This window comes from Mastigoproctus giganteus, chromosome 12 (assembly GCF_048544385.1).
Source record: "Mastigoproctus giganteus isolate SK-2022 chromosome 12, ASM4854438v1, whole genome shotgun sequence".
NCBI classification, from domain to species: Eukaryota; Metazoa; Arthropoda; class Arachnida; order Uropygi; family Thelyphonidae; genus Mastigoproctus; species Mastigoproctus giganteus.
Window position 1 is genome coordinate 67215625 of NC_143586.1, and position 13006 is coordinate 67228630.

General features: G+C 37.5%; 1 protein-coding gene across 1 annotated transcript in view; it reads right to left on the bottom strand.

The window, feature by feature from the left end:
- Nucleotides 1–13006, bottom strand: part of LOC150077148 (uncharacterized) — a 370624-nt gene that overhangs the window by 141774 nt on the left and 215844 nt on the right. The window contains exon 13 of the mRNA XM_090385790.1: nt 12645–12722. Within this exon, the coding sequence (XP_090241916.1) occupies nt 12645–12722 (78 nt within the window). The remainder of the gene's footprint in view (nt 1–12644; nt 12723–13006) is intronic.

The following is a 13006-nucleotide window of genomic DNA, read 5'->3' on the forward strand; positions in this document are numbered from 1 at the left end:
CATCAAGAAAAATTCCAATGCTATAACAGAATTTGTGTCAATTATGGATACTGAAGGAGGATCTAGCAGGAAAAAAATGTCAAAACCTGAAAATGCTGTTTAGACAGTGTACTCACTTTATTTTATTTATTTATTTTTTTTGTTTTTGTTTTCTTCAGAGTGAAGTTTAAGTTAACCAGTGTCTGGCCCAATGTTGTGTGAAAAAGGATAGGATTTTAATTGAAAATTAATATGTAATGAAGATTTTAAGGCAAGCACAGGTTGGCTGAAAAACTTTAAACTGAGACTCAGTATAAGTGAACTAGATATTCAAGGCAAGAAACTTTCTGCAGACAAATTGGCAGTGGTATCCTTTGAAAAGTAAGTTTGCTTCAGTTATAGCAAATATGAGAAAGAAAATGTTTATAATATTGATGAGATGGGCTTATTGTGGAAAGCATTACTGAGAAAAACCCTAGCCACTAAAAGAGAAATGCCTGCACCAAGTTTTAAGATGAGAAAAGAGTGAGTTACAATTGCTGTGTGCAAATGCTACTGGGATGCACAGATTGTCCGTGCTCATTATCGGTAGGTCGAAAAAACCGAGAGCATTTAAAAATATTTCTAATTTTCCTGTTTTGTATAAAAATCATAAAAATGCCTGGACGGATGTTTCTGTTTTCTAAGATTGGTTTATAATTTTTTTATTTAATTAATCTTATTTAATTTAATCATAAGTAAGATTAAATTTAATTATTAAATATTAAATTTAATATTATATAAATTATATAAAATATTATATAATATAAAAATTAATTTAATATTAAATATTAAATTTATTTAACCTTTATTTTTAATCTTAAAAATTATCCAGAAAATTCCAGGTTGATTATCCAGAAGAGCCTAACATCAATTATTCCGGATAACTGATGCTCTACTGTATTTTATTTTTGGAATTTAAAGCATAATTAAAAGTATGCTGCAAAGAAACTCTCACCAAATGTCACAGTCATTTCAAAATAAAATAAATTAAAATGTAAATTCACCAACAATAAACAGTAAATAAACGTAACCATGAGGATTCCTATTCAGAGAAAACATGATATATATATATTAGCATGACAACTCAAACTATAATGATATTCTGCTGCTGTTACAAATAAAAAATGATGAATAGGAAATGAAAAGTTCAAGTGACTTAGGCTCTGAAGGTAGAAACAACATTTTTGGCCTACAGTACAGAAAGCCTATAATTCATTATTTTTTTTTTATTTAATTACTGGTTTCTTGTAGACGTAACTAAGTATTTTTATTTAGCTGATGAATCGTTTTATATCAACATTTTTCATATCTTGGTACTCATGTGCATTACATGGTCCTAATATTCAAAGACATTCTTCCAGTGATGATTAATAATTAAGATTGCCACTTTAGGCTCTAAAACTCTGATGGAGCTGATATTCAGGACCTGCTTGTGAACTAAGTGTACATTAAATTTTTGTGAAGTCTGGTGTTTTGGATGATTAGCACGAAGGTGTAAACATTGTTATCTGCTGTTTTGTGATAATCAAGCTCCTCTGCTTGCACCTTCATGCTTGGGGAACTATTAGTAACTCTGAGTATATTCATAATGTGAAAGTTCTAAAAATACATGCAAGGGTGCAGCAATCATACCACACAGAGGAATAGCTAACATCATAACATAAAGCTGTTGTTGTTGTTGGTTTAGGGATTTATTAGGTGCATCGGCAACTATGGCCATAGTGCGCTCATAACATAAAGCAATATGAGTTGGTGGATGGTGCAGTGCACAGAGTGCAATGTAGGTGGTGCAAACCATGTTTGGTAAAAAGCTCTGGCATCACTTCTGTCATGCAGTATGAGTTGTGTTTTTAAGTTATGATAGGCATCATGGAAAGATTCAATATTCCTAATATTGGGGATACAGTTTAAACCAGTTTTACAGGCTTGTCACAAATACTGGGTTATATTTTGCCATGTGTACATAACTAAAAAAAAATTCATTGATTCACACACAATGTAATGCATGAATTAATGAAACTTTACATATCAGTATTGCTAATATCAATACAAATGTAACATTTAATAGTTATAATCAGACAATAATGTCCATTTCCATCTAAAATCTGCCATAAAAGTAGGTACTTTTTCTAGAAGAATCTCAATTACTGACTGCATTAACTACCACTTATATCATTTGCCCAATGAAAAAATAAAAAAATTCCAGCCCACACAGGACACAGGGTGCTGTGCTGGCTGAACTGGATTAGGGGAAAAGGGAAAAAAAAAGAAAAAGAAAAAAAGATTTTCATCCGACATGGCAGAAAGTGATTAGCATTAGTAAAGGCACATGATGCAAGAAAGCAAGCTTGTATAGTATCAGCCAAAAAAAAACCCTTCTCATTTCACCATCCACTCAATCCAAGTGTTAGTCTTGAATCTAAGCTATCAACTTCTACAATAGATGGAAGTTTGGTCCAGCAATCAACCAACCGCTAGCTAAAGGCAAACTTCCGCACATCTATCCTACAACTGTTTTTCCTTAATTTGAATTTATGCCTTTTCAGGTGATTATTCTGAGCAAGAGGAAGAATCCCATCAGCATTAAGCATGCTCAAACCATTCAAGGCTTTATATACCTCAGATCACCTCGCAGGTGCCTAGTCTCCAGACACTGTAATTTGCAAAACTTAAGCCTTTCTTCATAAGAGCACCCCTTTGTTCCATTCACTAATCTTGTTGCCCTTCTCTGTACTCGTTCCAGCAGCTCTACATCCTTCTTGAAATGAGGCCTCAGACCTGTATACAGTACTCTAGGTGTGGCCTGACCATTGCCTTATAAAAGGGAATAATTACCTCCTTATCCCTGCTAGAAAAATTCCTGTATATCATTGAAAAGACACGATGAGCTACTCTTGCAGAACGTCTGCACTGCTCAGAAAACTTCATATCTACCTGCATAATTACCCCAGGTCCTTTTCATTCTCTACCACTGTCAGTGTAGTACCACACAGTTGATACGTTACTCTGGGGTTACTGCTTCCCACATGCAGTACTTTACATTTGTCAATGTTAAACTTCAGTTGCCACCTTGCAGCCCATCTGCTCAACTTTTCTAGATCCTGTTGCAGCAGCGTACTATCATTAACAACCTTGCCGATCTTCATATCGTCTACAAACTTGGACATTAAGCCTGCTATACCATCATCATTATCAATAATAAATACAGAAAACAACAATGGACCCAACACTGAACCCTAGGGGACTTCACTAATAACATTAGTCCACAAAGAGCAGTGTCCATTGATTACCACTATCTTCTCCCACTCAACCATCCCTTTATCCATAGCAGCAATTTGCCTCCAATGCCACACTGCTCCAATTTGTGCAGCAGTCTTCCAAGTGCAAAAAAGCCTTTCTAAGATCAAAATATATGATATAAAAATTATTCTTTGAAGTCAGTTCCTTTGTGATCACATCATAGTATCCAATCAAATTGGCCAGACAAGACTTCCCCTTAACAAAACCATGCTGTGTCCGAGCTATAACTGAAGTCTTGTCTACATTATTCTGCAGTGCTTCTTTAACCAGTGCTTCCATTAATTTTCCTGGAACAGAAGTTAAATTAACAGGTCTATAATTACTTGTGTCACCCTTTGATCCTGCTTTGTGAATTAGGGTCACATTTGCACATCTCCAGTCCATGGGTACCTCACCTGAGTCCAAGGAAGGCCTCATAATTATGGCTAAGGGTTTACTTACTTCCTTTGCTGCCTCCTTTAATATAACTGGATAGATCCCATCCACCCCAGGTGCCTCTCTTATGCTTTTCTATAACAATTTCTCCTCCACTTTGCTCTCAGTTATTACAAAATCATCTAGCTCCCTGCCCGAGTTTAATTCGCCTCTGGCATTCCCCTCACTGAATAACTCCTCATGTATGAACCTAGATGCAAAATACTCATTTAGTTTATTAACTATCTGAGCAGGATCATCAACAGTTGAACCATCGATATCCAGTGGACCAATCTGATTCATCCCCTTCCTTCTAGAATTTACATAATCAAAGAACTCTTTGCCTTTTTTTCTTTGCATCCTTTGTCAAAGATTTCTTGTAATCTGCCTTTGCCTGTCTAACCTCCTTTGTGACTTGGTTACAGACCAGTTTATATCTATTATAGGTTTCCGTATCACCTGTTAATTTATATGTATCCCATGCATTTTTCTTCACTGTCACAGGTCTCATAAGTTCATCTGACATTCATTTAGGCTAAACCTTGAACAATATTTTTTAAGTTTGTATGAAAAGCCTAGTAGCTTCCAAGATTAATTCATTGAATGCTTCCTATTTTGAATTTGCTGTTGGTAACATCATCAGTTGGTCCCACCATATATAATTTAAATACTGTCTTAGAAACCCTTTATGAAAGCAGAAACCCTTCCATTTATCCCTGATGGTAGTTATCTCTTTGAGTAAATCCCACTTCAGCACACAGTGATCACGCCACCTAGTGGTTCCTTTATCTGCAGATTCTTAATGCATGAAGAGTCACTACTGATAATCAGATCAAGAGTATTACTCCCTCTAGTAGCTTCCCAAACATGAGGCTGTAGAAAACAATCATCCAATAAATCCACAAAAGCCTTGTTAGTGTGTAATTGACCAACCCACAAATTCCAGTAATATCTGGGAAATTAAAATCCCCCATTATAAGACACTCTGATTTACTGGTCCACTCTATTTCTCTGTAAGTTGTTTATTATACTCATCAAAGTCATTAGGCCTATAACACACTCCTACTCAATTTTGCTTTCCCAGTGCTTATGTCACACCAAACTGACTCGATACTGCTCTGTCCAGCCATGTTGACTGACTGTACTTCCTTGGATTTTATGAGTTTCTTAACTAATAGCATAATCTCTCCCTCCCTCCCTTCCTATCCTGTCTATCCTTCCTGTACAATTGTACTCCCCAAATTCCAGTTCTGCATTCTTTATATCTGTGCAACACCATGTATCTGATATCCCAACAATATCTGCCTTTGATATTTTGACCAACACCTGAAATTCATTAAATTTATTTACCAAACTCCTAGCATTAGTGTACATGCAAGTATACATGCACCTCTTCCTATTCTTAGCTACCCTAATACAGCCCATGTATTTCCTTGTTCCGATTGTTGTTCCCCAACAATCTCTGGAATCTCCTGCACCTTGTTTTCCAGGCTGCTGTTCATTCCAACAGAAGCAGTGCAAGAATCACTTTCACGCCTGACAGTGGCTACTGTTAATCTATTAGTCTGTGTGTCCTCCCCCCCCCGAAGCTAGCAGTTTTCTGATCCACCTAACACCGATATGACAGAAAAAGTTTGTCTGTGAGATTGTGTGTGTTCTGTAGTGTAGTGTTGTGTATTGGCCTTTTGGCTACCTGGAAACAGTGATCACCTGGACTTCTGCCCAGGTACTTGTCCCTAACTGCACGAAGGGAAGACCTCCCCTACTATCTGCTCACCCTCCTCCTCCTCCCTGGGGAACAAGGTTCCCAGGGAGCAAAAGAAAACTAGAGTAAGGTGAAGAAAGGGAAGGACAAAAGAGAAGGGGGACTCCCCTGACCCAAGGGAACCACAGTCCAGAATAAATTGATAGGAAAAAAATAAATAAATAACGAGAGTGAGAGGTTGCTAGCCTGACCTGGGGAATCCCAGGCCAGGGCAGAAAGCAAGGGAAAAAAAGAAAACCAGCTTTAAATCTGGTATCTCAATTGAGGAAAGGAAGAAAGCATCGATTGGGTGCCAGCAACAGGTAGATTTAAAGGGGAAAAAAAAGTTTTTCATCCCACGCGAGACAGAGAAGCAGGAGAGTGCTATTGCTACTCTGGATCCAGACACTAGTCCCAGACCCAGAGCAGAACGCGGAGAGAGGGGGGGGGAGAGAGAGAGAGTGAGAATTTTTATTGATAGGACATTTATCATTTTGCAGTCAGCTCATGTCCTAGGTTGGTTGGTTGGTTATCAGTTATAGTCGGGTTTAGGTGTCTCCATCTGGCGAAAACTTCCTTAGCAAATGTTTGGAAGGCCCTTGGGTTGTCAGTCATCATAATAAGTTGATCAATATGGCTAGGGTCAAGGTTTGTCATAATAGTTTTCAGTTGCACTCGCTGCTCTTCATATTGAGTGCAGTCGAAGATTGTATGGAACCAGTTCTCTTTTTCCCCACATCCGCATTGATCTGTGTTTGAGAATCATACCTGAAATAGCTTCTCATTAAGGGAGCTGTGCCCCGTTACCAGGAAAGATGTTTCAAGGCTCAGTGAGAACCACCTTCCCACTGCTTTAGTCATTGTAAACGTTACATCTGGGAGGAATCTTTTAGTCACAGTTCCGAGGTTCAAGGTGTCCCACCTGGTCTGCACACATTGTTGAGTCATTGAAGCACCGAGTTTTTTCTTTAGTTATAACTCAAGGGAGGTCTGCATATCCAGAATGGAAGTGGGAATTCTTTTCTTGAGTCTAAAACAGGGTCCTTGGTAGATAATGAAAAGATCTAGAGGAAGTGTTCCTGCACTTACCTGGATGGCAACCATGTATACAGTGCGACAGATCCTCTGGGTGGCAAGAATCATGTTTCTCTGGATGTTATGAAGTTTATCACTCATTTTTACCAGGACTACTCGGTGAAACCATGCTCCAGCTGTTATGATACAATAGGGAGGAAAACCACTTTATAGTAATAGTGGCTTGTGACGCAAGAAAGCAAACATATGAGCTTATGTAGCATCAGCCAAAAAATAAAAATAAAAAATTCACACAACCATTATCTCTAAAAGTTTGTCCAGTTCCTCCTTGAATTTAAGCTATCAACTTCCACAATGACAGATGGAAGTTTGTTCCAGCAATTAACCACCCTCTGGCTAAAGGCAAATTTCTGCAAATCTATTCACAACTGTCTTTCCTCAATTTGAATTTATGCCCTCTTAGGTTCATAATCTGAGCAAGTGGAAGAATGCCCTCAGAATTTAGTGTGCTCAATCCATTCAAGGCCTTATACACCTCAATCAGATCACCTCACAGGTGCCTACTCTTCAGGTGCTGCAATTTGCAGAACTTAAGCCTCTTTTGGTAAGAGGATCCCTTCATTCCCATCACCAATCTTGTTGCCCTTCTCTGTACACGCTCAAGCAAATCTACATCCTTCCTAAAATGAGGCCTCCAGACACAGTACCCAAGGAGTGGCCTGATCATTGCCTTATACAAAGGGATACTCACCTTCTTTTCCCTGCTAGCAAAATTCCTGTATATCATTGATAAAACCACATCACCTGCTCTTGCAGCCTGTCTGCATTGCTCAGAAAACTTCATATCTGACTGCACAATTATTCCCAGGTCTTTTTTATTTTCTACTACCCCAACAAACTGTAGTACCACACAGTTGGTACGTTCCTCTGGGGTTAATCTATTCATATGCAGTACTTTGCATTTGTCAATGTTAAACTTCAGTTGCCACTTCTCAGCCCATCTGCCCAAATTTTCTAGATCCTCTTGCAGTAGCACACTGCCATTACTGTCATTAACAACCCTGCCAACCTTTGTATCATCTGCAAACTTTGACACTAAGCCCGATATACCTTCATTAAAATCATTGATAAATATACAAAACAACAGTGGGCACAACACCAAACCCCGTGAAACTCCACTAATAACATTAGTCTACAAAGAGCAGCACCCATTGATTACCACCCTCTGTCTTCTGCCACTCAACCATCCTTTTATCCATTGTAGAAACTTACCCGTAATACCATTCTGCTCCAATTTGTACAGTAGTCTTCCATGCGCAACAGTGTCAAAAGCTTTCCTGAAATCCAAGTATCAAAATATCAAAATTATTTTTTGCATCCAGTTCCTTTGTAACCACATCATAGTATCCAATCAAATTTGTCAGATAAGGTTTTCCCTTATCAGACCCATGCTGTGTCTGAATTATTGCTGCAGTCTTGTCTATATGATCCTGCAATGCATTTTTAACTAGTGACTCTTATTTTACCCGGAAGAGAAGTTAAACTAACTGGTCTGTAATTACTCTTGTCACCCTTTGATCCCCCTTTGTGAATTGGGGATAAATTTGCACATCTCCAGTCCGTGGGGACCTCCCCTGAGTCCAAGGATGCTCTCATAATTATGGCTAAGGGTTTGCTTAGTTGCTTTGCCGCCTCCTTTAATATAACTGGATAGATCCCATCCACCCCAGGTGCCTTTCTTATGTTTAACTTCAACAATTTCTCCTCCATTTTGCTCTCAGTTATTACAAAATCATTAAGAATACTAGGGGTGTTCTTTTAGAGAGGCCCCAATGACTTCTGGATACTCTAACAATGGCTGTGGCAAAACTCTTAACTTTACTGGCCATTTGCTGCAGGTGCAGCAGGAGATTGACTTGAGGGGGGCTGCCTGATATCTAGTTTAGTTTTGAATATGATCATGTGTCATTTGGGAAGGTTGATTTTTAGTTTGTTTGTTATAGCCCCGGTCATGAGATGATTAATTACCGGTTGGGCATTTGTTTCTATTGCAGATCGAGATCTTCCTGAGACTAAGATGGTTAAATCATCAGCAAAGGCTATGATTTTTGTGTTGTCAAAGGTATTATGTAGCCAGTCTTGTAAGATCATATTCTTTATCAGGGACCCCAGAATGGAACTTTCAGGGCATTCCCGACAGATGGAAAGCTGCACTTGGTGATGTCTTAACAATCCTTTATACAGAAGTAATATTATTATCCTCTAGATACTTCGTATAATAGCTTGGCAATGGGCTCTTACCCAACAGTGCCTCTGCCTGTGGCCATTCTCAGCTCCATGCTGTTTGGCTCTTTTCCTTTGTTAGACTACTGTTTTGGATCATACTAATATTTGCTCAAATGAAGACAGTGAAATAGGGTAGGATGAATTTCTCTATACTTCATTCTATTCTAAACTCTTGCCCTTTATCTAAATCACAGTTTCCCAAAATATGTGCCAAGGCTGTTCAAGATAAGAATACTGCATACTGAAACCAGCTTATATCCAAATCTCAAGCTTCATTTTCTGCCTACAAAACACGCAATGCTGTAAACACATTATTAATAAATCCAAACTCTATTCTGAAAAGGCTAAGAGAAGAAAATTTTTTTTCCTGTCCAAATAGAATTTAAGCCTTCTGGTCTCATCCAAAAGCTTTCAGCTCTGTTTTCATCTTGATTTCTATTCTGTTTTCAGTAAAGATAAAGCTGACTTACTAGCATCTTACTTTTTCTGTAACCCTTGCACTGATGATTTTGATAAATCTATCATACCAAACACATTCCATTTAATGCCTCCCTTGGTCTTCCAACAAACACATTTAGAAGAATCCTGAACAATATTAATGCCAAATACCATCAGTACTTGGTCTCCAAGTACTGATGGTATCAACACTTGTTCTAAAAACATGCATCCTGTAGTTAACTCTTTTTTCCATGTTACCTTTTACACTCTGTTATCCCACTAATATTTTTCATTCTTCATTGGAAATTTGTTCATTCATATCCAGCAAATTCCTACAGTCCAATTACTGTCTTTTATCATTGGAAAAATCCAACAATCTTCAATTTTTATATTACTTTGAAATCTTCCATCTTTGATTAATGATAACAACATGGATTCTGTCAGTGTCAATACATTGGAAGTATATTCATTTAGGTTGCTCTTCTCTGAACAAATTTCATGGAAAAGTTCAGATAAAATCAAGCAGTTGCTCATGACGTTTCTAAGCTCTTCATCATGTTTGGCATAAAGGTCTTCTGAACAAACTTCCATCTTATGATCTGCATGTGTTTTTTGCAATTGGGTGGCCAGCATTCTCTCTGACTGCTTACTACATGTCATAGTAGATTGCTCTGTCTCCTAACTTCTCAATTAATGATAGTTCCTCAAGGCACTGTTCTTTCACCCATTCTTTTCCTTCTGTACATTAAAATCTGCTTCCATTGACTGGTAATCCTCAATGGTTTTGATGAGTACAATACATTCCACCAGAAAAATCCTGCTCTCCTCATATATTCTTCTAATACCTCAACCAATTCCTTAAATTCTGAGCTCTAGATAATTTGGTAGTGGGATGAGGAAAATTTAGTTAATTTCTCCCCTTAGGTCCTGTCTTATTTCTCAGGAAAAGGTGCCTGCTGTTACCATGCTCATCTTCAGCAAAAATCAGATTTCTAAACAAGAACATGTATCTTACTGGGAGAGAGCTTGACTTCTAACCTTTCTTGGCAATGGAATATAACAAAATATTGCTTCCTATGCAATTAAAAAATTACGGTATTGGGGCCACTTCAGTTTCTTGTTTTCCTTAATGACATTGATAAGAGAGTGCAAAGGAAATTGTCAAACTCTGATGATCATTTAAAAGTAAGTTAGGACAGTTAACAATCAGAACTAGGCCATTCTCCTTGAGAATGGACTCAGACTGGTTGCAAAAAATGGTCTGAAAAATGGCAACTGCAGTTTAATGCTTCTAAATATATGGTTTTGCAGGTGGGAAACATAAATCTAGGTTGTCTTTGACCCCCCCCACCAAAGATGTCCGGGGGCCTCCAGTGAAAATCTTCTGCTTTCAATTCATTGATTGTATTTGTGACCCTATATACCTCAATCAATGCCTCTCCCACACACTTATGATTCAGTTAGAAATGAAATCTAATCTTCCATGCAATGTAAACAAGTGGTCAGGAAGAGGCACGGTATAATATATAGGACTTTTTTGTTAGTCTATATAAGATGATGGTTATACTACATTTATAATATGGTATTTAGGTCTGAAGGCCACACCTGAAGAGAGACAGTGCTTCCAGAAATGGTTCAAAGAAAGGTTCAAAGTTTAGGCCATAAATTCTGGACAGTTAAGTGAGCAAGAGCATTGCCATGATGAGAACATAGAAAGTACACCATTTCTCTAGATATTTTCACCCCCATATCTTGTATACATTGCAAAACATCTTTATAAAAATGTTCAGTGTCAATTTATCCTCATGGGATGACTTCCTAATGCACAGTTCTGTTAATGTTAAAAAAAAAAACACAATCAGCATACTCTTCTACATTTCAACACTTCTTTGAGTATGATAACTTTGAATATCCTGTTGCTTTATTTCAGTGTCATACACAAACTTATGTTTTGCCATTTGTTCCTTAATTCCTTTCTGAGGAATTGAGTATCTCTCTCTCTCTTAAGTGATGGATCTTAATTCATCCTTGTCATGACACATGATTATTAAATCTATTCTGTTCTTGCTGAATGTGTAGGCAAGTGAGGCACAAATTTGGTAGAATCAATCACGTGTTCAAATTTTGCATCAAAATGCTTTGGCATGATACAGGGATTTCCAACTCACTGGTCAAACTGTTTTCAAGAATAATTTCTTTAATTGGTATGACATTTTAACTTGTTTTGTTCAAGGATGAACACCTTGAATGGTCAGCATTGAAAACCAAAGCCCTTCAGAATTCTAAATATTCCTGAAATGTTGGGGTTCTTGTCTATTTTCTGAGGTGGTGTAATCATTATTATTATTATTGCTCTTATATTATTTCTCCCTGATCGGGGCTTCCGCCTCATGATGGGTATTGCTACCATGTACACAGGATGGTTGTTGTTATGTCTGGTGTTATTGTTGATTGAGGAATTCTCTGACTGTCCTACATGTGTTCAGGATTGTGACTTTCTGGAGATCTTTGTAGGTGTTCTCTGGGAGACCTATTGCTGCTAGGCTGTTATGTAGGGTCTTTGGCACCATACCTGTGATTGACACAATGATCAGGATGGTTGTAACTTTGCATATGCCACATCTCTTTGATCTCCTGTCTTAGGTTCGTGTGCTTCCTGATTTTATCCCCATGGGTTTTCTGCAGGTTGCCAGTGTTGGGTACCACTGTCAATCAGTTAGTTAGCCTTTTCCTTCTTGTCCACAAGGGTTAAGTCCGGTCTGTTGTGCAGGATTGTCCTATCTGTTATTATGGCATGGTCCCAGTACACCTTGTGGGTTGGGGTCTCTAGTTATTATTATTATTATTATTAGCATATGGTGCAAGGAAGCCTGGGGCTTATGCTGCACCAGCTAAAAAAAAATTCTGAATTACCCTGAGAGAGAGAGAGAACAAGAATCAGAAGTAGAAGGGAATCACCAAGAAAGAGAAGAACGAACGTATCCAGCTCAGGCCCCTGGGTGTGCCAGGGGCCTGAGCCCCTGGGGTAAAATAATGCAGGCTATAAAAGATTTTCTATATACATATCATGCTTAACCAGTCAGCAGATTTCTCAATATCTATTCTCAGTCCTAAAAACACTTTTCCCATGTAAAAATTTAGTTTGGTTGGGAAACCTTGATTGCCTTGCAGTGAACGTGAGAGATGAGTAATAGTATTGAATAAACTTTTTTGTGGCTTAATCTAGTTCTTGATAAAATTAAGCTTTATGTTAAAGGATTTCTGCTATACCTTGATTTCAAATCCATCCCTGCTAGCTACTAACACCACACAATTTGAGGTTCATTCCTTGCAGCTGGCAGCAATTGGCAGAAATTGGATAATATAAAGCTTAATTTCTGCATATTTTTCAAAATCAATGTAATACCTGTTTTTCAGTAAATTCCATCTGTTTTTGTTTGGTTTCCACATTTTAAACAGTTCACTTCTTTCACATTCTTCAAAACTGAAATAAAACATAAATATAAAACTTTTTTATTATAAATTTAAAAACTTGGATAATAAAATTGTTAAAAAGTTTCTATATAATTTTATAAATAATATAATTGTAGTAGGAACTTGAAGTGATTGGTATATTAGTTGATTTATACGTTTTTTTTTTTGTGCATTTTTTTATGCATTTTAATGGTTCTTATGATGTTCCAGTTTTTTTCTGGTTTGGCAACAGAGAACGAATGCAGAGATTCAGTTACCAGTTCAAGCTGGTTGAAGGTAACAACTGGGTATAAT